Source organism: Felis catus, chromosome D4 (genome assembly GCF_018350175.1).
Source record: "Felis catus isolate Fca126 chromosome D4, F.catus_Fca126_mat1.0, whole genome shotgun sequence".
Classification (NCBI taxonomy): domain Eukaryota; kingdom Metazoa; phylum Chordata; class Mammalia; order Carnivora; family Felidae; genus Felis; species Felis catus.
Window position 1 is genome coordinate 3,073,213 of NC_058380.1, and position 26,649 is coordinate 3,099,861.

The 26,649-nt window shown below is 64.0% G+C and overlaps 1 protein-coding gene across 8 annotated transcripts in view; it reads right to left on the reverse strand.

The window, feature by feature from the left end:
• Positions 1–26,649, reverse strand: part of SEMA4D (semaphorin 4D) — a 93,367-nt gene that overhangs the window by 12,012 nt on the left and 54,706 nt on the right. For 5 of the 8 annotated variants that reach the window (XM_023243222.2, XM_023243226.2, XM_023243225.2 and 2 more), the window contains exons 2-14: positions 17,254–17,602; positions 15,642–15,787; positions 13,367–13,429; positions 11,827–11,925; positions 9,156–9,249; positions 8,609–8,722; positions 7,753–7,904; positions 6,614–6,789; positions 6,368–6,524; positions 5,308–5,530; positions 4,428–4,543; positions 783–961; positions 656–699 (exon numbers count right to left, since the gene is read on the reverse strand). In XM_023243222.2, the coding sequence (XP_023098990.1) occupies positions 656–699; positions 783–961; positions 4,428–4,543; positions 5,308–5,530; positions 6,368–6,524; positions 6,614–6,789; positions 7,753–7,904; positions 8,609–8,722; positions 9,156–9,249; positions 11,827–11,925; positions 13,367–13,429; positions 15,642–15,787; positions 17,254–17,353 (1,663 nt within the window). In that variant the 5' untranslated portion in view covers positions 17,354–17,602. Of the gene's footprint in view, positions 1–655; positions 700–782; positions 962–4,427; positions 4,544–5,307; positions 5,531–6,367; positions 6,525–6,613; positions 6,790–7,752; positions 7,905–8,608; positions 8,723–9,155; positions 9,250–11,826; positions 11,926–13,366; positions 13,430–15,641; positions 15,788–17,253; positions 17,603–25,893; positions 26,220–26,649 lie in introns of those variants that run through there. The other 3 variants (XM_045043226.1, XM_045043224.1, XM_023243223.2) reach the window with 3 other exon arrangements.

Below are 26,649 nucleotides of genomic sequence, written 5' to 3' on the forward strand. Positions count from 1 at the left end.
AAAGACATGCGTGACAGAAAAGCAAAGATGAGCCCCGGATGGCGGCCCAGCAGGACAAGGAAGTCGGAGACAAGACAGTCGGAGACAGTCGAGCGGCAGGGACCCCGTCTGGCGTCCCGGTTCTCCGGGGGCCGAGCGGCAACACGGGAGCCACGCACCACGTGCTTCTGCTCGTGGCTCCCGGCTCGCGGCCTCTCTGGGCGCGAGGGGCCCACCCCGAAGTTGCCCCAGCTGGCGACAGCTGTCGGGTCAGGGATGGGAGCGCGAGAGCCCAGGGCACGGCTGCCTGGGAGGGGACGAAGGGGTGAGGACGCCCCTCCCGCCGCGCCGCCCGCCCACCGTGGGACCCTCAGGGTCTGTTTAACCAGCCCCGAGCTCAGCAAAGAGAGGAGCATCTCAAGGGCGGGTGTCCCAGGGTGGACGCCGAGTGCTTTTTGTGGAACAAACACACACACCCCACGACCTCAGACGCCCTTTTCTGCGATAAAACGGGATCACGGGGGGTCGGCCTCCGTATCCTCACGGATACCTGACCTCTGTTCGGAGCAGAGAAAGAGAACCCGGATGGACGCAACGCCATGACACCGAAGCACCGTGAGATGGGTACGAGGACCGGCCGCCCCCCGAGGGAGCTCGGCGAGGACGGCCGACTTACCCGGGCAGGCGGACGCGTCTCCACTCATCTCCTGAATCAGAGTCCTGCAAGATAACCGGGCCCGGGTCAGGCACGCGCCCCCTCCCCCTGACGGGTGTGCGCGGTGCGGGTCCCCCGCCCTCGGTACCTGCTGGGGCCGTCCGTCTGGTGCGGGGGCAGGGCCACACAGGCCGCGGCCACCCGGCTCCAGGCGCAGTAGGGGTCGCGGGCGAGCACGCAGTCCTCACAGGTGCCGTGCTTCCCGCAGAAGGCCACGGGGGCCTGCACCACCCCCGAGCTGGAGCCCGCATACACAAGCCTTCCGCCCTGCAGGTGTGAAACAGAGGGCACGGGTGCGTGGGGGGGCAGCCGGCGTGCGCCTCTCGGCCCGCGTGCCCACGTCGCCTGATCCGGGAGCCTCCAGAACCAGAGCCTGGCGGGGTGGGGTCCGAGACAAACCCTCGCGGCAGCGTCACGGCCGCCCACGCGCTGACTGAGCACCCGGGGCCTCCGTCCGAGACCTTGCCCTCTTTGGGGCCGGGGGTCAGCTGCTCCGTGTGGAGGGCCCCCCCCCCACAGGCCAGAGGCCGAAGGGCACGGCTCAGAGCCCCATTTCATGCCCCCCCGACGGGAGCCACACAGAAGCCCGAGTCAGGGTCCGAATCCAGGAAAGGAGGGGCCACCGAGCGGGGGCGGAGCGCGGATTCCAGCACGCGTCTAGCCGTGCGGGGAGGAACACGGGCACGGGGAGACCCACAGCCGTGCTCCGGGCACAGGGCCAGGCGGGCTCCCTCGGGCTCCTAGCACGTGCGAGACCCCCCACCCGGGGCGGCTGCTTTCCCGGGCTCAGTTGGGACGGGGGATCCCCCACGGGACGCCGCCTGCCGTGTAGCCCTGGCCGCGGGGTTGGGGGGGGCAATTCCGGAACTTGCGTGCACGTCGTCCTCTGCCCACGACACCTCACCCCGACGTCTGCACACACCTTTGGCCGTTCCCAAGCTCCACAGAACTTGGTGGTTTCGACCCAGACGACACGCAGCCCTTCCCCTGGAGGACAGGCTGCGCCCTGAGGCCCTGGGGCCGCCCGCCCCGTGACCCACTGTGCGCGAGTGCAGCCGAGAGGAAGGAAGTCCCTTCTGTAACAGATTCTCACGTGACAAGTGGCGGAGAGAGACAGCGGTCAGCAGGGACCCAGGTACGTGACATCACGTGCCTGCCAGGCTGTCAGGACCAGGGACGCCATCCCAGATCACAGTCTGGTTCACAGAGGTCAAGGGACCCGGGAGAGGACGCCGACCTGCCGGGGAAGCCCCGCCCGACGCTGACCTGTGTGCATGGTGTGGCCGTGGGGAGGGCGGGCTCCGTATCCCTGCCCTACCCACCCCCACCCCAGGGCTGGGCTCCCATGATACACGGCCACCAAGTAATAGATGTGGAGGGAAGCGGACAGGAAAACGCCCTGAAAACGGGTGGCCGTGACCACTGGTGGGTGGGTGCACAAGTCAGCAGATGGGACGGACTGATGGGGGCAGCCTTGCGGTCTCTCCACAAACAAGCATTAGCCCCTCAGGGTCTGAACACACGTCCACAACTCAGCACACGCGGCCTGGCCCCGCGGGGTGGGTTCCGTGCTCTCCACGGGCACATCCCCACACCCTCGGCCCCATCTGAGCACGAGGAAACCGGGATCGTTCCACAAAACTCCGTACAACTAAGCAGGCCACCAAGATGAGGACAGACGGGGAACCGGGCCAGACCAGCGGCGGCTGCTGGCCGGCCTCTACAGCGAAGGCCAGCATCCTGGCCCAGAGGAACCTGCCGGCGGGCGTCTTCCACCCCGGACAGCCACTTCCTGCCACTGCAGGGGCGCACACGCCATCCCAAGCCTACCCAGGCCCGCCAGCCCGAAGAGAGGGCGGGGGCCGCGGCCCGCACACCTTCCCGCTAGGGCCAGACAGCCGAGGCTGCCCCGGTGCAGGGCTCCTGGGAGGACGGGCCAGTGGTTCCCCGCATGGCCAACGGGCGGACAGGTGAGCACAGGGCTGACCCAGATCCTCCTCAACCTCACCCGTCCCGCAGGACCGGCGCCCACACGCCCAGAAGCCCGCGTCCCCAGATGACACTGGCGAGCGGGGCTGTGGTCTCACCGAGTGTCTGCACTGGGGGCCCAGCCTCTGTTCTGTGCACACGTGACAATCTGGGGGCCCCAAGGGCACGCGCCCCAGCCCGCCCGAGCACCCGAGCAGCGGGGCCGCGGCCGGGAGGACTTCCTTGTTCCCACAGCAAAGCCGGGGAGCAGGGGCGGGGGAGGGCGGCCTAACGGGCCCGCGAGGCTCCGATGCCACGTCTCTGCCGGCTCAGAGCCCGCCTAGGCTCTGTGGTCTCCTTCCCTTCCGGCAGCGGAGACGGCCCTGTTGGGTGACCCCAGAAGTTTGAAAACCAGATCCAAGTTCTGACACTCACGACGGCGGGACCCACGGGTGGCTCTGACCGACAAGTTGACTTCTGCCTTTCTCTCTCTCCTGGCTACGGGCGCCCCCTCCTGCTGCCCGCTGCCCCCATCAGAAACCAGGCCGGGAGGCCGCCCTGAGGGGCTGCGGGCTGACCCCCTCCAGGTGTGAGGGAGGCTGGAGACTGTGCTGGATCAGACAGGAGACCCTCGGCATCGGGGAAACGCCCTGCGAGGCGGGGCAGCTGGGCCTGGTGTCCAGAGCGAGGCTTTACAGGCGGGGTGCAGGTGACGGTCAGACTGCAGCTCAGGGAAAAGGCTCGCAGCCGGGCTTCCCGTTTCTGGCCCTGACCCTGGCTCTGCCAAGTCCCCGGAGCCCGTCGGCTCAGGGCTCGCGGCGTGGGGACACCCACGAGGCCCTGTGGGTGCTCTACAGGAAGTGAGGTCGTCAGCCACAGTCAAAGGACAGGGCCGGGCCACCCCGGGTCTGCTGACCCCTAGGTGCAGAGGAGGAGTCTAAGGCAGGACCGGCCTGCCAGGCTCACGCAGCCACGAATCATGGGGCCCCGGCCTGCTCCGCCCTGGCTGTAAATGGGGAGGCACGTGTCCCAAGGCCACGTGGGTAGATGGCAGGGGACGGCCTCCAGAGCGGATCCAGGGCCCTGGTTGTGTCTATGCTACCCACCAACTAATAACATGTCTTATATAAATGGTTGGAAAACTATCAAAAGAATAATATTCCATGACATTCAAAAACTACATGACCTCCTGAGCTCTGTTTCCATAAAAAAGACTTTGCTGAAAGGCAGCCAGGCCCACCCGTGTGCGGACGTCCCACGGCTGCCTGGGCACAACGGCAGGGACCTACAGCCCCCGAGCCCCAAATGCTCTCTCCCGGCATTTACGGCAAAGGTGCCGCGATCCCGACCCTGATGGGGGAGAAGGTGCCTCGTTGGGGGAGCAGGCTCACAGACGTAACCGTCGTCCCTTGGGGCGGGCTCTTCTGCGCCCACAGATGCACCTGTGGATGGGCGTCAACCCCAGCAGCTCGGGACGCTCGGTCAACTTGAGGCGACTGTTCCATCTCCCCAGTTAGCCTTCCCTCCGTCCCAAAGCCCAGGGCTCACGGGGCCCTCTGTAAGAACCCGGGGGTCAGCTCATCCGGACCACACAGATGATCGGCCTGCCCGGCCGGTGACCAGGGATGTGTGAGGCCGCCCTCCTGCCTGGTGACCAGGGACGTGTGAAGCCGCCCGCCTGCCTGGCCGGTGACCAGGGATGTGTGAGGCCGCCTGTCTGCCTGGTGACCAGGGACGTGGGAGGCCGCCCCCCTGTCCTCTCTACCTTCTCAGAATTCAGCAGCAGCGTCTGGACCGGCTCGAAGTCCCGGAAAAGCTGGGTCTCCTCGATGATGTGGGCGTCATTCTCGAGGCTGACAGCTTTGTGGAGGGCGCCCCGGTCTGCAAGGTCAAAGTTACAGGTCAGGGACGCGCCTGGACGGTCACGGCGGCCGACAGCCCCCGTTCTTCCTCTCGGCTCCTCCCCTCAATGAGACGCTGAGGAGCCGAAGCCGTCCGCACTTTGGACGTGGGAAGGAGAAGCCACTGGCGACGCGGGCTGACAGCGTGAGCGGCACCGGTCACTCCGCTGTTTCCTGGAAGAGAGACGGACCTCCCGCTGCTGACTCCCGTGGAAGTCAGGGCCACGACACGGTGCCACCACATCACAGGAGAGGTGGCTCTCGGGCATCAGCGGCCCTCCGGGGCGCCGTGTGGTGCAGGCCCCGGGGAGGGGAGGGCTCAGGGCACGCTGGAGCCCCCAGGAACGACCCCGGCGCCCTCCGGCCGCTGCTGCTCCGGCCCCAACCCCCCCAGCCCCCCCACCCCCGCCTTCCAGAAACGCTTGCGTGAGAGTCCCAGGCGGGGACCCGTCCGGAGCCAGCAGGGATGTGGGACTTCTCTGCCACCTGCTCTCAACCGGCCCACACGGGCACCACTCCCGGTGCACCGGCCCCGACCCACCGGGCCTGGATCCCCACACGGGGGCCGGGACTCGGCCATTCAGTCAGCGCCCCAGCGGTCTGACGCTCAGACGGCGGAGGCCAGCCAGGGGTGGCGGCTTCTCGGAAACCCTGCCGGAGACCCCTCCGGGCGCCCGGGGAGACGCCGGCCTCGCGGCAAGGAGGAGCTGCATTTGCCGGCGTCCTCGGGGGGGCCGGACCCACCTGTGCCGATGAACATGACGTCGTAGACGGTCCCGTCCAGGGCCCGGGTCCTGTCCACCACGATCTGCGTGTAGTTCACGTTGCCTGTGACCAGCCTGGGCCTGTTGTCTGTTGGGGTCACGGAGCCGTCCATCAGGGGGTGGTCCTTGACGAACTGCAGGGTCTTGTCCGGCAGACCCAGGGAGCTGGAGAAGTTGGCCGCCCGCGCTTCGCGGTTGATGCACTGCGGGGGGCAGACCGGCCGTCAACGCGCGTGCTCACGGACGCACGGCCCGCACGAGCCCCGCACGCAGGCCCCCCGCGGGGCGCAGACTGTGACAACGCCATGCGGAGCGCTGTTGCCAGCAGGGAAGGTCAGCGGCGACCTTTCCCCAGGAATCCGAAGACGTGGCCCGAAAGCCGGTCGGGAAGGGCAGCCGTGCGTGTGTCCACGAGATCTAATCCCGCTTCACGACACACAGCGAACTTGCTGGCGTCTATTTGTAAATGAGAAAACTGTATCGAGCTTTTGAAATTGAAAAATAACGGCTTATCGCTTGATAGCTCTTCCTCGACATCTCTGCTAAAATCACTAAAAACGGTCCGGTTCCAAACAGCACAAAGGTCAACCGAAATTCGTAATCACGTGACCACGATTTACTTCATGACACCCGTGGAGGGAACTGATGGCTGCTGGCAGGCGTGGACCCCCAGGGAGGAGCCCCAGGCCACTCGCCCGGGCCACGGCCCCACCGGGGCCACACCCACGGCCCCACACACCAGCCACATGACGGGCAGATGCCGGTTTCCACACAAGAGTCACTACTTTCGGGAAGACACAAACGTGACTCACGTTAACGGGAGGGGGGTACGGCCCACTGCCGAGAAACCGTGCTTTTGGGGGGGAAGCAGCACGTGAGACAGACCTATTTTTATCACAACGTTGATTCCACAAAACACCCGTGCCGGCCGGAAGAGCCTCCTGGCGCGGGCCCTGTCAGGGACAGCCGCGCCACGGCACGCGGTGAGGGGAACACGGGAAGGGGAGCGGGCCCACCCTTCCTGCCCCGCCCCCACTCACCGCCCCGGGCCGCGGCGTGGGCACGGCCCCGTTGTAGCGCACCCACTTGGTGTGGGACTGTTCCACCGTGGCGCTCTGCATGTACTTCCCGCGGGAGAAGACCGCCTCGGCCGTGGACAGGTTGTAGGCACACACGGCTGACAGCCCCACGTTGTTCCTGGGGAGGAGGGGGCAGGGTGACCATCCTGGGTGGGGGGGAGCGCAGACACGCAGCCCGCCCGCCTGCCGGCCCGCCGGGGCACCTACAGCTGTGGGGTGAAGACCCCGTAGAACACGGGCTCCTTCAGGTCCGGCGCCCTGAGGACAAAGACGGCCTGCAGCACGTTGAAGACGAGGTTGCTGTCCGGCCTGGAACAGATGAGCCTGGCCTTCAGGAAGGACGTCCACTTCTTCTGTAGGGTCCGCAGACCGCCCTGGTCCCCCTGCAACCCCAAAGACGTGCGTAGTTGGGGGAGGGCTGACTCCCCGTAGGCAGCCGGGAGTCAGTCACGTACGCGGCCCCGAGTGTCCCCGTCTCGGTGGACGGAGGCCACGGTGGGAAAAGAAGGGCCGTGGATGGCCACGTGGCCACGGCAGCCGGTCTGCGCCGGCTGGGGTCTCAGATTAAAACACAGAACCAAGAAAGGCCTGTTCGCGGATCACCCGGAGGCGGCCGGAGGGGCCGGCGGGCCGCGCACGGCGTCACAGCGGCAGAACCTCCGCCAGCCTCGCACCCCTTCCCCGTGCTCCCCACCCCTGCGAGCCAGCCTTGGAGCCAGGGCCACGGAGCGGGGGCTCCCGTCTGCTTCAGGCCAACACGTCGGGGGTCCCCCCAGACACGTTCCTCGTCCCAGAGGGAGGCAGTCGTTTCAAAGGGCCTCGGCCAGGTCCCCACCAGACAGGTTTTGTGGGCTGCCCTCCCACCCCCGGGACAATCACAGACACGCCTGACATGACCTGCTCTGGAGGGAGCCCCGAAACACAGAGATCTGGATGCCAAAGACTCTGGAATCAGAGCATCCTCACTTGGGGGCAGTGAACGCACACCCCCCTCGCCGCCTTGATGCAGGAACGCTGAAATCCCAAATCTAGCAGAATTTAGCTCATGCGGTAAACACAAGCCAACTTCCTATATGGCCCGGGAGGTCCGAGGACGGTGTGTCCAGAGCAGACCTGCTGAGGCTGGGCCTCTGGCCACACTCGGCACCGATGCTCCGGGGCCCGCAGGGAGACTCCCGGACTGCCCGGGGGCAGGTCACGCACACCCCTCCGTGGCTCGGGAGAACGACGAGGTAGGTGAACAGACATCTCGGAGGAGGAGGCCTGGAGCCCGGGCCACGAGACCAGTCCTCCAGAGGCACGAAGCGCCCAGCCGGGACCAGAGGGGAATCGGGGAGTGGGCTCACCTTGCACACCCTCGCCACCCGGGGGATCATCAGCTTGAAGACAAACTCGTACTCCACAGACACCTCGGTGAAAAAGAAGTACACCCTGTCGTCCCCACTGTCCGTGCCGTCCGGGCTCTCTCGGATCACGTCCGCAAAGACGAAGTTTGGCTCTGCGGGCAAGAGACACCCGGTTATCCCCCCGCCGCAGCGCGGGGCCCGGGCACCTCCCGGCCAAGGCGCAAGCTAGTGCCTGCACCACGCCCCAGACAAACCCCAGGGCCCGGGGCGGGCACGGTGCCCATCCGTCCTCCTCGGCATAAGGAGGTGCCGGAGATCGCGGTTGTAACACACACGGTCTGGGCCGGCCCCGAGAACCCAGGCTGCGCCTCCCGATGGCGGGCAGCCTGGGGACCCTGGGGACCCTGGGGACCCAGATCCCAGAGACCCGCCAGAACACACGCATCTGCTGGTGCAAACAGCACGTGCCTCAAGCGGACAACCCCCGACCAGCAGACCCGCCCCGCAGTGAGGGGAAGCCAGGGGTCCTTCCTCGCCCAGACCACCCGCCTCCAGGAGGTCACGGCCCGCCGGCCAGCGCCAACTAGAGCCCCGTGTGAGCAGCTGCGAGAATCCACCACGCACACGTTATCCGAAGGTGAGCGAGCCGGTCAGCCTGGGTGCAGGGACCACCAGGCTCTCGTATCCCAAAGAACCACCACCTCTGTGTCCGGGGAGAGGAAGGCCCCAGTCCGGAGCCCCGGCAGCTCCAGAAGCACCCCACATGGGGCCGTCCCAGCCCGGAGGTGTCTGCGGCCCCTCGCTGGGACTCAGAGCCACAGACAGACAGACAGACCCAGGGGCACCTGCCTCTTACCGTTAAGCCACGGTATCGCGTACTCCGTCCTCAGAGGACTGTGGGACGAGTTTCGGGAGATGATGGGCTCGCTTCCCAGAAAGTTATAGGACGTCCCGGAATACAGCTCCCCATCTTAAGCGGCCCCAGAAGAAAGAGGAGAGGAGGGGTGGTCGGCAGCCAGACACGAGCCCCCGGCCCAGGGAAGCAGGGAAGCCACGGATGCTGCGTCGCGAGCCTTCCGTCTCGGTCCCTCGCGTGGACGACTGTGCGCTCCACGTGAGAGCTGCTTCACGAGCAGCTGGGGCGGGAACCCCAGGGGACCCGCACCCGGGAAGTGACACGTTCGGGTGTAAGAGGGGCCACGGGACGCGCACAGGGGACGGACACAAAATGACCCCTTCCCCCACACGTGACCTCTGGCCATGGGGGGTGGCCGGTCACCCTTCTGCAGTGAATCCGAGCGCTCATACAGGGGTCCACGGAGAGGCTGCGTCTCCTCTGCCGGGACAGGGAGCGGGAACTGGGGGAGGCAGCCGAGCCCGTGCTGACCTGGGGCGGGACTCACCGACCATGACGGACGTGTAGCTCTGTGCGGGGTCAAAGGGGCACCTGCCCTTGCCATCCTCACTTCTCCCCAGAAACTGAAAGGACGTTAAGTTCTGTGCGCGAATGAGAAGAGAGGGCATCACGCGGTGTCTGAATTCCTAGTCTCCCAGCACCCTCCTGCTCTGCCATTTACGTTCACAGACCCGCCACCCGGGGGCACGGAGGGGAGAGCACGCGTGGGCGGCCACGTGAGTCCCAGGTCTGGCCGCCGCCGCCACGAGAGCCGCGCGGGACCTCGGAGCCTCGGTTTACTCCTCTGTAAGATGCTGGCGGCTCTAGGGCCCCACAGCGGCCAGGGCAGACCGGAGGCGGGAGGCACCCAGGGAGCCATCGGAAGGCCGTGCGCCAACTACGTCCCACAAGGACGGCACCCACGGCCGTGGCGGACCAGACCCATGGCGTCCCCCCCTCCTGCCACCCCATCCCGTACCAACAGAAAGCACGGGGGACGGCCTCAGTGTTGGGGACCCTCCTGGCCTGACCCGAGAGCCCAAAACCAGCCGAGGAAGGAGTGAGCAGCCCCAATACGTGAGGAACGAGCGAGCTCTGTGCACAGAGACACGGGGCCCCGAGCCCGGGGACAGGTGAGGAGCTGGGAACGTGCCCGCACAGTGCAGGGAAGCTGGAGGGTCAGAGAAGAAACCCGCCGCGGAGGCAGGGCGGGAAGTCACGCGCCTGCTGCCAGAAAGAGGATGGGCCTGCGTGAATGAAGGTGGGCACCACCTCCCGCCTTCCACTGCGGAGAAGGTGAGGAACACGGACAGCGGTGGGAGTGGGTGCAGGCCCGTCGCCCGTCGGGGGGAGGGCTCACGGGCCGGGGGACCTCGGGCCCACCTCTCCAGGCAGACCCCCCTCTCAGGTCTCAAAGCACAAATTGGGGCATGAACGGATGGCCCGTCTAGGGGAGGTTTGGAGGCCGCCTGAATGAGGGGGGCAGGGCGGACACGAGAGGGCGTTGGCAACGACTGGAAATCTTCATGGGCGACGACAGGCTTGGCGCTGGTCAGGTAGGCGTTTAGGGGTCGCGGGTCAGGGTGCCGCACGCCCACGTATGTCCCTTCCCACGCAATCTAGGTGCCAGAGACACAGGCGGGATCCACTTGCCCGTCGGCGTGAACGTCCTTCTTGAAAATACGGGGCCGAACAACAGGCCCGGATTTAAAGGAAACATCTGACCCCCTTACAACCGCGGGATTGGAGTCTCCATCCGTTTTCAGCTTCGGAGGGGCTAGACTCCAGCCAGCAAACCCTGTGACGTGTGGGCGTTTCTCACAAGACCTGGCACGCTCTTCCCCTATGCAGAACCAGGCGACGTCTGTCCTGAGGACCCAGACTCAGAGCTCAGAGCACCGCACCCCACAGGGCCAGCGTCTGCGGGCTCAGACCGCCAGCCGGCCACGCGGGGGGGTGCGCCCACCCCGGGGGTCCGTGCACAAACTCTGTCTGCCCATACTTTGGGCTGTCGTTTATCTCTGACTCAAGGTTGGAGAATCTTCTTTAAATTCTAGTTAATTCAGGGTTCCGGCAAACGAGGCTCTTGGTTGAGGCACGCACGCTCTGTGTCCCAAGTCGGGGATGGTCACTAGACCACGTGCCTCACTCTGAATCCCCATGTGCGTTTAAAACGCGTCTTCTCTTCTCCCAGTGGTTGTTACAAATGGCTCATCAGGTGCCCTAGTAAAAGGAATTTCTCCCAGCAAGACGCTGCCGTCCAACATGCCCCAGGAGCGAGGGCCTTGGGAGGACGCCGTGGGGGCCCGTCTGCAGAGGCCCCAGTGCAGCAGCAGGCGGGCCCGGCTCAGCAGGACCCATGCAGGTCGGCGAGGGAGATGCTCGCACAGTCGTGCGGTGCTGTTGCCCCCGGGAGGGGGCGCGCTCCGGGGCCGAGGTCGGCGGCTCCGTGTCCACGGCGGACCCACATGGTGAGGCCCCAGGAGCGGACAGCAGCCGGGCCGTCCCAGCGGGCACAGACGGGCGGCTTCTGCACACACGCCCATTCCCTCCGGCTCCGGAGGCTGCAGGCTGAGGTCACGGATCCGGAAGGCCGGTGCCTGGCGAGGGCCCCCTTCTCTCTGTCCTCATGTGGTGGAGAGGGGGCTCTGGCGGCTTTTCCCAGAAGGCTGTCAATCCTGCGGGATCAGGGCCTCGCCTCTGTGACCACATGTAACCGTGATAGTTCCTCAGAGGCCCCACCTCCAAATGCCAACACATGGCGGGATTCGGGCTACAACGTGTGGATGTGGGGGACACATTCGGGCCATAACACAGGTGAACTGAGAACACGCAGTCTTCTGGGGCAGAGTCCCGACTCCCCCCTTTGACCAGGATGCAGGCCGCGGCAGGGCTCCCCGCAGAGCACAAAACGTGGCAAAGAGGACACAGGAGGCCGGACCGTGGCACCCTGGGGCTTCTCTGTGTCGCCAGCACACTTCCCAGCGGGTCCCCCACTGCCAGCTCCGCTGGCCCCATGGGTCCCGCCCTGGTGATTGGTCACACCCTCACGCCCGCTGTTGTGCAGAGCGGGGAGCCCCCGACGCTGCCTGGGCCCCACCAGCTGCAGTACCGACCCGGGACGAGGTGGCGGGGGACAAGGGGAGGGGCGGGGGGCAGGGGGCGGGGCACAGCCTCACCAGGTGGTCACAGGCTGGCTGGAAGGCGTTGGTCCCGCACACGTACAGGGCACCGGGGCCAAGCGGCTGCAGCACGCGGATGTAGTTGAGACATTCGGTCTGCAGGAGAGAACCGCACCCGTGAGCCGTCATCCGGCCCCCGGGGACGCCCGTCCTCCGCCACCCACCCGCACGGCAGGGGGCCAGCCGGCACGTGCCTGACGCGGGCTCATCACGCCATGCCTCCCGGCCGCCCCTCACCTGTCACCTCGGACACCCCCGTCTTCTTGTGCTGGCCCGGCCCTGCCTGGGCGGCGGGCACAGCCTCGGAGCCCCAGTCCCCCCGACAGACCTAGGTCTGCCCGCTGGACCCAGCACTCTGCTCTCTGCGGCGTCCCCCCCGCCGGCCGCCAGGGGCCACGGGGATTTCACCTCAGCCGCCGATCGACACTCAGCAAAGACACACGGACCCAAGTCTTCCCGGACGCCCGCCACCGAAAACCCGCGTTTACTCGCACCCGACACACAGCCCGTGCCTCACACGTGCGGCCAGAGCCGCAGAGGGGAAAGTAGGCGGGATTCCGCCAGCCTTCCTCCCCCCAGGAGACCCCACCCCGCCGGCCCCAGTGCAGGGGACAGGCTGGGAGGGAGGGGCCGAGCCGGCTCCGCGTGAGAAAGGGCCCGCAGGATGTCACTGAGGAGCACGCTCTCCAGGGCTGGCGTGGACCGGGAGGCATGCGCTCTCGCCTGAAATTGTCTCTGCTCGGCGAGGCTCCGTGGGTTTCTTTTCGCCAGGACGGTTTTCAACTGGCTGGCAATAATTCGTCCTGCCCACAGGAGCCGGGAGGGGCCCTCGTCCCCGTGCGGCCTCTGCGCTGGGCCGGGTGAGCCCTTGGTCTGACAGCTCTCAGACCCTCCCTGCAGCCCCAGTCATTACATCACAAAGCCTGCATTCTCCCCGTTTCCTGAGGCAACTTTGGATCTACTGACTTCAGTACAAGCGTCTGATGTTCTGCTAAAAAAACTCCAGCAAAAACTTTCTCTTTTCTCATTTTTGATTATTCTGCAATTAGCCAACTGTTGAAATTTACCTTAACTCAGCTATCCTGCCCCCCACTGCCACGGAAGATGGGCTCCGATGCTCGGAGACTCTGACCTGGGCCCGGTGCCGGTTGGGGGCGGGGGGCCCAGAGCCCCGGGGGAGGCAGACGCTCGGCCTGGCATCGCCCGGGGGAAGGAGCAGATTCTGAAGGGGTGGCTGCTGCCCAAACTCCAGAAATCCCACGGCGCCCCTTCGGGCTTCTGGGATGCAGCGGGGGTCTGAACTCTGCCCTTTACACCGTCGGCCAGCAGGCACCAGAAGAAGGTACCAGAAGGTACCAAGTTTTGGGGCCACTTGAATGCATCCAACGAAGCCAAACTTTAAAAACATCTCTCAGATGCCCGCCACATTTGGCACCTGCTCAGAGCGACCCTGCCTCATCGCTTGGGCACAGGGCGCCTGGCAGGACGGGGCGCGACCACGTCACCAGGCTGCTGGGGTTCCGAGACCGGAAATTACCTGTCTCGATTTCCCCTTTTCTGCACATTTTGCCTTTTTATCTTCTGAGACCTTCCAATAGGCCTGTGGGGAGAGAGGAGAATCCGTTTCAGCACATGCTCCCGTTCAAGGGGGAAGGGGATACGGCGTAAAAATGCACAGTTTACAAAGAGCCCACAAATGAGGCTTTGTAAAGCGAGGCTGGGCCGGCAGACGCCGGGGTCCGGAGCCATCAGAGCCCCCCTGGCCGCCCAGCATCCCGTCAGTCGCCGCAAAGCAGCAGGAAAGCTCAAAGGGCTGACAGTCGGGTTTTCAGTCCGTCACAGCGAGCTAAGCCACAGGTGTTTTCACACAGCAGCGCGGGCTCCTTCGCCCCAAAGCGAACGGAGGGCGGGAAGAAACGGACACGGCTCGTGTTTCCTTTGGCGGTCGGTGGACGGCGGGACCGGCTTCCCTCAGCTCCGCAACCGTGGCCGTGAGGGGGCGACCGCCCGCTCCCCCCCTCCCCCCTTCCCAGCACCTGAGCCAGGGGACGCGTCATGGGGGGCCGGCACGTGCCCCAGCCCCTCGCCCTCCAGAGGACGGCGGCTCCCCCACACTGCCTCACTGTCCCCAAGCTGTCCCACCTCCCCGTGTGACAGTCCCATGGCCGGTGCCCAGACGAAGCCAGTCACCGGGTGCTCAGAGGTCAGGATGCGCCCGGAGCTGCCCGCTGGCAGAGTGGCGAGTCCCCTTGTACGCGGTCCTGCGCTAACTCGCCTCCCGCATCCGCAGTGCGGGACGTCTTAGCGGAAGTCCTACCCGGAACACGCAAAAGCAATGTCCCAGCAACGGGAGACTTCCTTCGGAGGCTGATGCGCAAACCGTTTCACTGCTGCCTACGTGAAGTGCACGAGGACCCGGGACGCGCACGCTGACGGGCCCCGGTCACGTTCCTAGGGTTTCACCCAGGCTTCCCTTTGTATCTGTCACGTCCCCGAGGCCCTAGGCCCCCAGGGGACAAGGACGCATCAGCAGAGCAGTGAGGCTCTGAGGGCACCCACAGGGTCAGCACTCCCCTTATCTTCAAAGGCTGAGGACCACAAAACCCCGTCCGTGAGTCAGGCAGAAATAAGCACGCGGTCAGGGGGCCGAGACAAAACACAGAGGTCTGGGGCAGAATCAAGATTCTCGATTCCAGAGAGAAGCAGCCCATTCCAGCCGCTGGGGTCGCGGCTAAGCAGCCAGCGGTGGGGGAGAGGCCGCCCGCCGGGGAAGGGACGGTCTGAGCATCCGGGGCGGCTCCGGCTGCCCGTGGATCCAGGCCCTTCAAACAGGCCCCAAGGTCATTCTCAAAACCAAATATCCCAACACCACTCTCTCCCTCTGGAGGGAAGGAACTCATTAAAAACTGGCAAATAACAGCCAAGATTCTAAGGGCTGATCCAGCCACTTCCAAGGAGCTGGCCCCGAGGGACGTGAGCAGCAGATAGGTGTGCCCTCCCCACCCCCCCCCCCCCAAGACCGACAGCTTCCTGCTCCCAACACAGAAGGGGACGTTGAGCCGGAAAATCCCCCTCTGCGATCCTGGAGGCACCCGTGGCCCTGCCCTGCTCTGCACAAGCCCAGGGCTGGGGCGAGGACCCGGCCTCGGAGAAGGGGCCGGCCTGTCACTGAGGGCGCAGAGCGGTGGCTTTCCCAGGAAGGGGCCAGCACGGCAGCTGGATGTCAAGATGTGACGGGCAGAGCGGACGGCCTCGCGGACGGCCCCGCGTCAACGGCATTCAAGCATCCTTAGGAGAGTCTCTGATACCCGAACATCAGCTATTTGATGACACTTTTGGACGTGACCATGGTGGTTCGGTTACGTGGACAAAAAGAGTCCTTTCCTTTGGGAGACACCTGGGGAAGCCCTACGGATGAAGAGTGCGCCTGGGACCACCCTCAAAGCCTCCAGAGGGAGCAGAGCGCGAGGACAGGGGCGGAAGAGGGCGACCTGGCTGCAGGACCCGAGAGGGGACAGGCCTCACGGTCACCGCTTCCTCTGCCCTCCGGGTGGCCGAGATTTGCCGTCACGAGAAGTGCAAAACTCCAAGAGGAGAAGGGGGGCCCGGGTGAGTGGCCGGCCCAGGGAGGGCAGAGGCCGCCCGGCTCACCTGGGACACGCGGCCCGGACGCAGGCCGGAAGCAAGCTTCCGGGTGACCGGCCCGTGGGCGTGCGGGACCGGTGAGGGGCCGCAGCCCGGAAGGGGCCTGACGCCCCCGGAGAAGCGCAGTGAGCGGCCCCGGGGGGCAGAGCGGGGCGCCCTCGCCTCACCTCGTGCTGCTTCTCAGAGACGTTGAGTGCATTCAGGGCGAACACGGCCTCCCGGGCCCCCACGTACAGGGTGCTCTTGTCCTCGCTCAGCAGCAAGACGGAGTAGTTGAAGATGCCCGGCTCGTGGAACTTCTCCAGCCGCACCTCTGGGGGGAAGGGAGGACATGAGCCCGGGTGCCTCCCGAGCCCCCGTCTTGCTTCCACGCACACTCACGTCGCCAGGCCCGTGGCGGATTCGCCGCCCCAGAGCTCGGGCGCCCGTGCGAGAGCAGACCCGCTAGGACGGTCACCCAGAGCGCGGGACCCCGCGAGGCCCCAGAGCCACTGCGCTCGACCGGCACTGTGGCCAGACATCCCTTGAGCTCCCTCAAGCCCTGCGCTCGGTGTGGTCTCCCGGCAGCATGGCCGCCTAGTGCATGACCTGTAAGCACGTGACCTCCCAGGAGAGTCCTCTCCAAGAATGTGACTTCCCGAGAGCGTGGCCTCCCAGGAACGTGATCATCAAGCGTGTGACCGCCCAGGAGACCGCAGGCCGTCCTCACGCCTCAGGCTGCCGACCGCCGTGTCTCCCAGACTCTCGTCTACGTGTGTTTAACCGTAACGCGCAACAGGTGTATGAAGAACAAAGCTAGTTAAGCTTTTCTTGTTCAGAAAAATCATGATTTACCTCAAAACCTTTAAAAAACACTCTGTTTCAGTAAATCTGTCCCTTAACCCAAGCATTTTTCAGGCATAACCACCACAAACCTGTCAAGGAGAGAAACCTGTCAAGATTTCTCACTTATCAGCTAACCGCATCCGTAACCCTGAATACGAGAGACTCAACAGTCAGCTCCGCGGGAGGAGGATAAACGCATGGGCGTTATTTCTGAAGGAGCGCTTTCTCCGCTCTGTCTGTCCGTCCGGCATCAGCGTATCTTTTTATCTTTCGTTATGTAGATTTTTAAAAGTTTATTTGTTTTGAGAGCGCGACAGTGCGCACGTGCAGGGGAGGCAGAGAAAGGAGAGAGAGAGAATCCCAAGCAGGCTGCACACCATCAGCGCGGAGCGCGACGTGGGGCTTGAACGCGCGAACCGTGAGCTGAGCCAAAACCAAGAGTCCGACGCTTAACCGACTGAGCCCCCCAGGCGCCCCTGGGTGCGCCTTGAACCTGGGTTTCCATGTGTCACTGGGGCTCACGCTCTCTGCTCTCCTGACCTCCCCGTGCCGGGCACGGATGCACGCGGACGAAGGCCCTCCCGGCACACGCTGCCTGGGGTTGTGCGCGAGACCACTCGGCACCCCCTGCGAGCAGCCAGGGGTCTCAAGACACAGCCTCGGGAGGGGAAATACATCAGAAACGAACCGTGGGCAAATGAAAGCAACCGGCCGGAAGCTCAGCCACACGGGTTAAATGTCCTAAAAACAGGCCATTCGGTGTGGTTGTGCTCGGCCGTCAGGCACGAGGGAGAGACGCGTCCTCTCCAGGGGCCCGATTTAGAAACCCGGCCAGCAGGCCCTGAGCAAGCCCCCACGTGCTCCCCGTGACCCAGGCACCTCCTCCCATGCGGCCGTGCACCCACCTACCCAAGGGCGCCCACCTGTCAACCCCAAGAGCAGGGGGGCCCTTACCTCTGTGCTCCCAGGTGATCCTGGGGGCGGGAGCAAATGCCACCACCACCCCGAGCGCCGTGGCCAGGGTGGCCAGCAGCCCCCCGACGGGGACACACATCCTCACGGGTGGGCGCAGCAGAGGGGGCTCTGGCAGCAAACGCTCGTGGGCGGGGGGGCCACGGTGGGCGTCACGGCAGACGCTGCTCAGAGCCTAGGAGCTGTGACCCACAGCACAGCCCGGAGACGCTGGGCGGGACGCGCCCCGAGGACCCGCATCTCCCGGGCGCCGGGCAAGGTCACCACCGCGAACGTTGAAGGCCAGCCGGTTCTTACACGGTGTGCTTCTTTCCGGCCTCACGGAGAAATTCTGGAAGCAAGCGAGAAGAAAGGTTACGGCTCAGGAGGCGTGTGCTAACACCAGCTTTCCATTCCTCGACCTGCCCCCTGCTCTGTCTGCGCAGGAGCGGGGGTGGTGGGGCTGCCACGGGGCTCTCGGGGGCAGCCCCGCACTGACCACACTGACACCGCGTCCCCCAGTCACCTGGGGCGCGGCCGGGGCTCCAGGAGGTCAGAGCTTCCCGCCCCTCGGGCCTGCAGAGCGTGGGACAGACGCGGGGACCCAGACCGGGCCACTGCCCGCCTGGCCGCCCAGCTTCCTCCCTGCGCGGCCAGCTGGTGACGTGATGGAAAGCTGTGGAACCAGGGAACGCTCTCCCTCTAAGACCCTGGCTTCCCAGCTCCCGTAAACCCCGTCGAGGTCAGCCAGGGCGAAAGACCAGAGAGCCGCGTGGAGGCTGACCGTGGGCGTTTGCACACACACACCACACACACATGCACGCGCACACGTGACCTTGCCGTGCGGGACAGCTCACCTCCTTCTCCTCCTTCCACCCGCAGGTCTCCCAGTCCAACGGAGCCCTGGGCCCCTCTCCGGAGCCCTCCCCTCAGCCCCCTGATGGCACCACCCCTCAGGGACATACAAGGGGCAGCCCGCACCTCCGCACCCCCACGACAGTCCTCTCCTGCTCAGCCTCCCCGGGGCCCCTGCAACCTGCTGTACCAGCCCCTGCTGCTCCCTGACACTTCAGGCCGAACCAAACCTCCCAAGAAAGTCTTGGGAGAAGTTTTCATTTTCTCTTCACCTAGGCAAGCCACTGCCTCCAGGAAGCCCTCCGGGGCTCCTCCCTCATCCTGCCCGTGGAATCCTTGTCTGAGCCTTAAAGCCCAGCACGGCTTGTCCTCAGCATCACTCTGGACTTGACGGGGGTCTTCTCTATTTTAACTTCGTCTATTTCTCACTCGCGTGCATGGGGTGCTGCGACAGCCCCACCCCACTTGGTAAGGGAAGGACTGACGGCGGGGAGGGGAGGGCTCCTGTCCTGAGCTCCTGCCCCCTGGGGGACTCTGCGAGAGGGCTGACACCGGGCACAGCCAGGCCTCAGCTGCTCGCCCGCCTTCCCTGGGGGCGGGGGGAGGACCCGCTCCGTACCTCCTGTTCCCGCAGAAGGCGCGCCCAGCGGGCCCCATCCACCCAGTGTCTGCCCTCAGCCTGAGGCCACCATCAGCCCCTGAAGGCGAGGAGCCCGTCCTCTGCAGGGACGGGCACCTCCTGGGCGGGGGCCGGGGGGGCACTATTTTGGGGGGTCTTGGGTCCTGCGGTCTCTGTCCCGGCTCTCAGGTCCACGCGGTGGTGCAAAAGCAGCGCCAGCCGCTGCGTGAACGGGGGAGGGTGGCTGCGTGCCAATAAAACGACTTACAGGGACGGGCGCCGGTCTGAAAGCCAAGCCCCGCGCCGGGGATCCGCAGCACGGCGGGGCCGCCTCTGGGCGCAACCCAAGACGCGCCAGGAAGCCCACGCGGGGAGGGAAGGAGGCTGTGGCCCACGGAGCCGGCTCCCCGCGGCCCGGCACGCGCTCACCGGGGGTGGGGACCACGCCCTCCCGCCCTCGGGAGGGGAACGAGGCGGCTCCGGAAGCCCAGGCCAGGGGGGGACTCGACTGTGCCGCGTCCCCGACGTGACCCGCTCGTGACGCAACCTCAGCGTCCGGTGAGCGCCCAACACCCCTGCAGAAATCCCACAAGGCCCGGGGGAGCAGCGGTCTGTGCGGATGCTGCTGGCGGCTCAGGAGCCCCGGGCGCCCCCTGGCTCCCCGCCCCCAGGGCCACCCCTATCACCGATGCGATCTAAGCAACACCGGCCCCCAGCCGGACCTCTGCGCGGCTGCCCAGGCCTTCGCCCGCTTCCGTCCTTGCCGCGTGCTGCAGACAACCCCCCGCTTGTCCCAGCACTCACGTCCCTTCGCTCTTACGAACAGAACCCTGACTGTACCCGGGATGGCAATGTGGCCAGCTAGCCTCATCTCCCAGCTTCCCCTGGGGCATTCTGGCCAAAGACATGTGAACAGAAGCTATTAGGTAGGAATTCCAGGAAGGCTCTTGAAGAAGGCTGACTCAGCTAGTGTTTGCGGTTTTTCTCTTTCGTTTTTTCCTCTGTTTGGTGCCTGGAGCTCAAATGTGATGGCTGGAGCTCTGGCAGCCACCTTGTGAACATGAAGATAAGGGTCTCATTCTAAAACCAGCCGAGTGGAAATCCACTGGGGACCTCACAACATACTGGAGACCTCACACCTGCTTTCTTCTGCCTACCTCACTTGTTAGTAAGCAAATAATCTCTAAGTTACTGTTTTGCAGGTTTTTGTTACCAGCAGTCCGATTAATTCCAAACGTCCTTCTAGTACGTTTATGAAACAGCAGCAGTGGCCACAGTAAGGTTTTTAATGTAAATCAGAGCATGTCACTTTCCCACACAAAACGTCTCTCTCTCTCTCGGATTCAACCTGAGTGGGGAGCTATGGTTCACCTCCCTTACAGCTTCTGCGTCTCACGTTCCCTCCACCTTTCTGTCCAGGCCACAGATGGACACACTGAACGGGCCCGTCTGCAACCTGTCAGCACCATTCACAACATTCCCAAATGCGTCTGCTCCAGAGCTCATGTGCGTAAAGCCCACAGCACGGTCTCGTTTACCCGAGAAGACGTTCTCCCCGTGTGGCTGATCGGTCCCCGGCAGTGGCTCCCAGAGCCTCCGTAACTCTGAGCTCCCGCTCGGGTGAGGGTTTCCGGGAATGCTCCACACCAGGGTGGTGGTGAGACCGGGGGCTGCAGGGCAGGCAGGAGGGGAGGAGGGGTAAGTGCTGGGGTTGGAGGATCCTTGCTGACCCAGGGAGGCCGTGTGTGTGTGTGAGGACGGGGTGTGAGGGAACTCTGCGTACTTTCTGCTCGGTTTCGTTGGGGCTCTAAAAGTGCTCAGGAAAACAGAGTTCATTAAAAGCCAAAACACACACCAGCGCAGGGGCGCTTCCTGATCACAAGAGGTGCGCGTGTGAGGTTTTGGGCAAGCGTGTCCACAACCCACAGCACCTTCTGGTGGCAGACTCGAGGTCCGGGGGCACGTTTCATTACCCCCTCCCCCCCCCCATTGGCAGAAATGTTTGCAAGGGCCCAAAGACACAGTGACTTCCCACTCAGGTCCCCGAGAGAAGTCACTGGCCTGGGACATCCCGGGAGGCACACCGCAGCCAGGCTAAGAACCCAGACGCAGGGGACGGCAGAATCCCTGTGCAACACGGCACCCACACTCAGAACTTCATCTCAGTCTCAAGCCCAATCAAGTGGCATCTAAGGGACAGAAACCGTAAGGGCAAACATGGGGACAGCACGTCAGCCCATGAAAATCCAACAGAGCTTGGGAACTGGAAAGAGGACACGGGAACATCGTCAGCGGTGTGCCGGCAACTGGGGACAAGGGGCAGGGGTGCGGAGCCGGCTTCGCAGCACGTGCCCATCTCTGGGGCAAAAATGGCGCCTCTGTGCTCCCAGTACAAAGTCACCGAACACAGAGACAGGACGGATGCGTGGTGGCCACCAGCACACGGCCCTCCCGTCACACGGACACGGGAGGCTTGTGGCTTCAAGAGCATGGCACTGATGGGTAATAGCACAGGCAACAGGAACGTGCACCGGGGAACGGCAAGTTCTTTGTTTGCAATACCGTGCATCAAAGTCTGTGTGGTCCGGTTCTGATAAGGTCTGCACCCACCGCCAGTGCTCGCATACCGCGGCTGGTATTTAAGGGACTGTGGACAAAGGAGAGCCGTGGCCAGACCCCGTGACAGGAGACCACCAAGAATCTGAGCAAATGAAAGTGAACTTAGAACTTAAAATTTTGGTTAAAGACACAAAATGTCCAGTTGAAGGTCAGGAAGATAAAATTCAGATTTCGTAAAAGGTGCACAATGTGACCCAGATAAAAACCGGGGGAGAAAAGAGAAGGGAGCTGGATCCTGGAGCCCGGAGGCCCACGCCTAGCTCGCGGATGTTCCAGAGGGAAGCAGAGACACAGGGATTAGCCGACAAAGAAGAGAGTGTCCAGAACAGGAAGACACGTGTTTACAGGACGAAAGTCCCCAGCAGCACGATGAATGAATGAAGGCCACCGCACCTGACACACTGTGCCGGCATCGGAGACCCTCGGAGACAGAGGGGGTCCCGGGAGCTTCCACGATGACCTCTCAGGAGCCACCCTGACGGCCAGGAGGCGGCGGGATGCTTTGAGAATCCCGGAGGAGGAGGCTTCTCACCCAGAATCCTGTCCCGAACCCAGTTATCGACACGCGAGCTGAGCGTACACAGAAACGTTTCCCAAGCCTCTTACCTCCCTGACGCCCTTCCTCAGAAAGCTACTGAGGGATGCGCTCCAGCAAAACAAGGGAGCCGCTTCGCGTGTCCCTTCCCGAGAAGGAAGAACGACTCCGAGCAGGACACCCCGTGTGGTGCAGAGCGGGTGCTAAGGGTGCGGGGCCGGAGGCCCGGAGGGTGCAGGTGAAGCTGGAGGGTGAAGGTGAGGCAGGTGACTCTAGACGGGGCGGGGAGGCAGAGAACCCCACCCTCGCTTCCACGGCAGTCCGATGTCCCATCCCGTGCTCCACCCCACAGGTGCCCCCAGCCTAGGCACAAGCTGCCCTTCTTCCAGAACATTCTTTCGTTGACCCTGGTGGCCGGGCCTCCCCCACAGTGACCCTGGCCCCAGGGCCACTCCTGCCGGCAGGAGCGCATGCTGCTTGCGTGGGCTGCTCACGCCGGTCAGTGTGAGAAGAGGAAGCATTTTTCTTAACTGCCCTGTAACTTGGACCCACCCAGATACTGCCATCCAGGGGCCCGGCGGCCGCTTGCTCCCGGCCACCCCGGGCCACCCCGCCGACGCGCTGGAGGGCGTGAGCGAGCTCCCGGTGCTGCAGCGCCAGCGGGCTTCCCGGTGGCCTCAGCCGGACGCTGCCTCTCCTCCCAGAATGGGCTTTAAAAAATCCACACCAACAGCTGAAGGTAAGAGGGCCCCCACCACCCCGATGCCCTCCCTGGGGGGGCGGGGGCTGCACGGTCTGCTTTATGACATCGGAAGGGCTCGACGTTTTCCTTCTCAGCAAGCGCGCGTCGTTCGGCGGGACTCAAGCACCGTTAAGCAGGGCGCGCACCACGCGCACCCGGACACAAGGCCACCGTGTGCCGCCGCGGGAACCCGGGAGGCGGTAAGAATCACAGCCTAGGCATCAGGACGGAAACACCTGGATAAAGTGCCATCGTGGTGGCTCTCCTGGGCGCTTCTGAGAAGCAGAGGCGTCTTGCTGGGAGCCGGGTGTCAGGGCTGTGATTTCCCGTCCCCCGTTGGGATGAGGGACACTGAGGCAGGAGCCCATCAGCGGGACGGAGTTCCGCGGCGTCGCTCCCGTTACCTACACGTAACTGTGCTGGTTCACGAGGCGTGCACGGCCCCTTCCAATGTCAGGAGAATGGAACTGAGCGCTCACTCAGGCCGTCCGCGCGCCTGTCCCACTCCTGACCGGCCCTGAAACAAGTCAGGGGCCCACAGCAGAGAAAACCGCGGACCAGCCAGGGTGAGGGCTGGCTCCCGCAAGTGTGCACGCGTCTGCACGTGTGTGTGCACACACGTGCAATGTGGGTGTGTGCGTGCACGGATCTCTGTGCATATGACGCACGTTTGTGCGTGCACACGCGTGTGTGACCCACACACCTGTGTGCAACGCACCCACGCACACCCGCACGTGTATGTGCACCTGTGTGCGTTCACGTAAACACATACCCACGTGTGCATATGTTCGTGTGCACGTGTATGTACATGTGTGTGTGTGCACGCACGCGAGGTGTGCGTGCACTCTGCCACACCATAAAAATTCTGATTTGGGGTTCCCAGATGTGATCGGCGACCGCGAGCTGGGGACCCGTGAGACAGACACCAGGGGACCAACCGTCTCTGGCAACAGGGGTGGGTCACAAAGGGGACACCGCTCCTCCCCCACGGAGGGCGGGGCTACCATCAGCAGCAGGGGTGAAGCAACTCTGAAAGCGCACTGACCAGCCTGAACTGCCGGGGGTCTGTGAGGGGGCTTCCGGGTGACCGCTGTGGGTAGTGTCTCAGGACCCTGTTTCGGGTCTGCCCAGGCAGGGCCGGCGAAGTCACTCTCCCTGAAAACCCCGCAGCCCAGACAGCACAGGACACGCACCTGCCCACACCTTCCCTTCCCAGCTGGGATCAGCCTTCTCACTTGCCCCCAGACTGACCCCCGACCCTGTGACCCCGGGCCCTTCTCCACCCCCTTGCCCGCCCCCAGGCTGACCCCCTCCGTCCCAGTTCCCATCCCCACCCCCATCCCTGCCCCCAGGCTGGCCCACACCCCCGTGTCTGTCCTTGCCCCCAGACTGACCTCCCACTCCACAGCTGCACCCCCACACTCGCTGTACTTTTCCCTGAATGACGCCCCAACCCCGCCCCTCCTCGCCTGCCCCCAGGCTGGCTCCCCCCCCACCCCCCAGCAACCTTGCCCCACCCCTGGCTGTGGGGCCGATGTTACCACCTTGCAAAACTGGCCCTGTCCCCTCAAGACTCAGGGCGGGTCGCAGAAGCTCTTCAGTCCCGTGCAGAACAGTTCACCGTTTCCCCAGAACTTACAACAAGCCCTGCGACGATGACCCAGCCCCACCGCGAGGCGTGTGCTCATCCCTGGAGCCGGGTCCCACTGGCCCCACCTGGCGGGATGGCCGGATGCCTGCTCACCCTCTACCGCCTCGCAGAGACAAGCCACGGGGGCGTCCCGACACGCCTCGACCCTCGTTCCCTCGCCTGACCCCGGCCACGCGTGCACCAGGCACGGGCCTCCGGGAGCAGACGGACGGCAGTGGGGCCGTGGACTTACCAACCGGCCCACCCGTCGGAGGGCCGGCAGGTGCAGAGATGGGCGGGGGGCCTGCAGAGGGGCGGCGGGGACTGCCCCGGCAAAGAGGCCACGCCACCTGCACGACATCACCAGACCCTCCGCACGCGGCCGTAGATAACACGTCTCCTCCTGGGAGGTGTGTGGCTCCTGCAGACGTCCCAGGCCCCAGCTCAGCTCTGGGGACAATAAACCGCTCTCCTCTACTGGCCTGACTTTTCCCGGCGGCTCCTTCCGGGGCGGCCACTGGACCGTCCAGGCCGGACGCTGGCTCGTGGGGGACAGTGGGGCCGCCCTGGGAAATGGCTGGCCCGCCCCATGGAGTATGTGCCTCCCGGCCGTCTCAACGGGGCTGCCGGTGCCACGGGTCTCAGCCCCAGACGTCACCCCCAGACGGGCTTCCAGAGTGCCGGAGGACAGCACTGACACCGGCAGGTCATTTGCAGTGCCACGGACACGGGTGGAGGCGTGAGAGGCACTTAGGGAAAACACTGGAACAGCACTGCCTTAACTGGAACCTACTCGTGTCCTTCTTTCCCCAGCTTACAAAACCGTCCCACCTCCGAATGAGCCCCAGCATGCTTAACTCCCTAATACGGAAACGTAAATGAAAATAAAATACCCACAGGGGCGCGTGGGGGGCTCAGTCGGTTAAGTGTCCGACTTCGGCTCCTGATCTCATGGCTCATGGGTTCGAGCCCCACGTCAGGCTCTGTGCTGACAGCTTGGAACCTGGAGTCTGCTTTGGATTCATTCTCTCTCTCTCTCTCTCTCTCTCTCTGCTCCTCTGCTCACGCTTGCTCTGCCTCTCTCAAAAATGAATAAACATTAAAAACAATAAAAAAAACCACGTGTGTGTATGACCAGGCAATAAACACACAAAGTGCTGAGTACTCCTAGAGGTAAAGCTGTGTTCACCAAAACTGCCCCGGAAACCGGTGAAGCGGGTCCTTGTGACAGTGCCGCGGGGCAGACCCGGGCCAGAGCGACACAGCCTTGCCAGGCCGGCCACCAAACAGAAGTCACATAAAAGGAGGAAGGGAGATAGGGGCTTTCCTTCTGTTTTTAAACCAAGCTGGTTTTTCTCTTTCCCCTAAAACTGGAAACACATGGTTGAAACGAAGATTAATCACAAAATAGTCCCCAGCAAGGGACGCGTGGCATAGAGAACCTTCCTTTCTCCTTGGACCTCACCGACACCCCACCTGCACCCCTGGAAGAGAAAATGGAGCTTTCCAGTGCCTCCAGGGGCTGGCGGCCCAGAGAGAGCCAAAAAAGAAACACAGGGCAGGCGGGGGTCAGGGTGGGATGTGGCAAGACGGGCCGTACCCCGATCTTTGCCCCCGAGAGCGCACACGGAACTGGGACCCACCTTCTGCTGGATCCCACCGAAGCTTCCACGAGGTGTCAGCTTTGCTAGGCTGGGATACAGGTGTAGAAACGAAGCGATTTTACCTGTATCTTGTGCCTCTGGAAACGTCCCTCAATCCTTTCTAGGACGGAGTCTTCAGAAATCTTGGCTCAGGAAATGACGGGAAAGGAGAAAATTGAAACACTTCAATTCCCCGTGCACGTGAGCCCAGCATCACCTCTGGAGAGGAACTGGAAAGAAACTCTTGCAATCCTTTTTAACCTCTAGGCAGCTGGCTCTGACCCAGGATGGGCGTGGCATTCCTGCACTTGTGCAAACGGGAAGGGGGTAAGTGTGCGACCGCTCGCCCATAAAGGAAGTGCAAGCCGGCCGGTCCCCAACCAATGACCTGCAGAATAAGGCAACTGAGTATGACCCACAGTCATGGTTAACCATTAGCCAAAAAAGTATCAGCTATTAACTTCAGAAATGTATCTAGAACTCCCCCTCCCCGAAACCCAGCAGTCGGGGTGGAGCCCTCAGGATGGGGAGCCGGAGTCCAGGAACATGACAAACTGTCACGGAGAATCAGAAGGGCAGCCCAGCAAGTCACGGCACAGGACGCGCCAAGGTGTAGAGGAAATCCACGCAGGAACCCCTCTATGACTGCAAGACCCAGCACGGTTTGTAAACCTCACAGTCAGATGCTAGCACCTTCTTGTGGTTGGAATAGCTTAGGTTTTCTTGTGCTTGAAGAGCTGGTACAGCCGTTTTTCT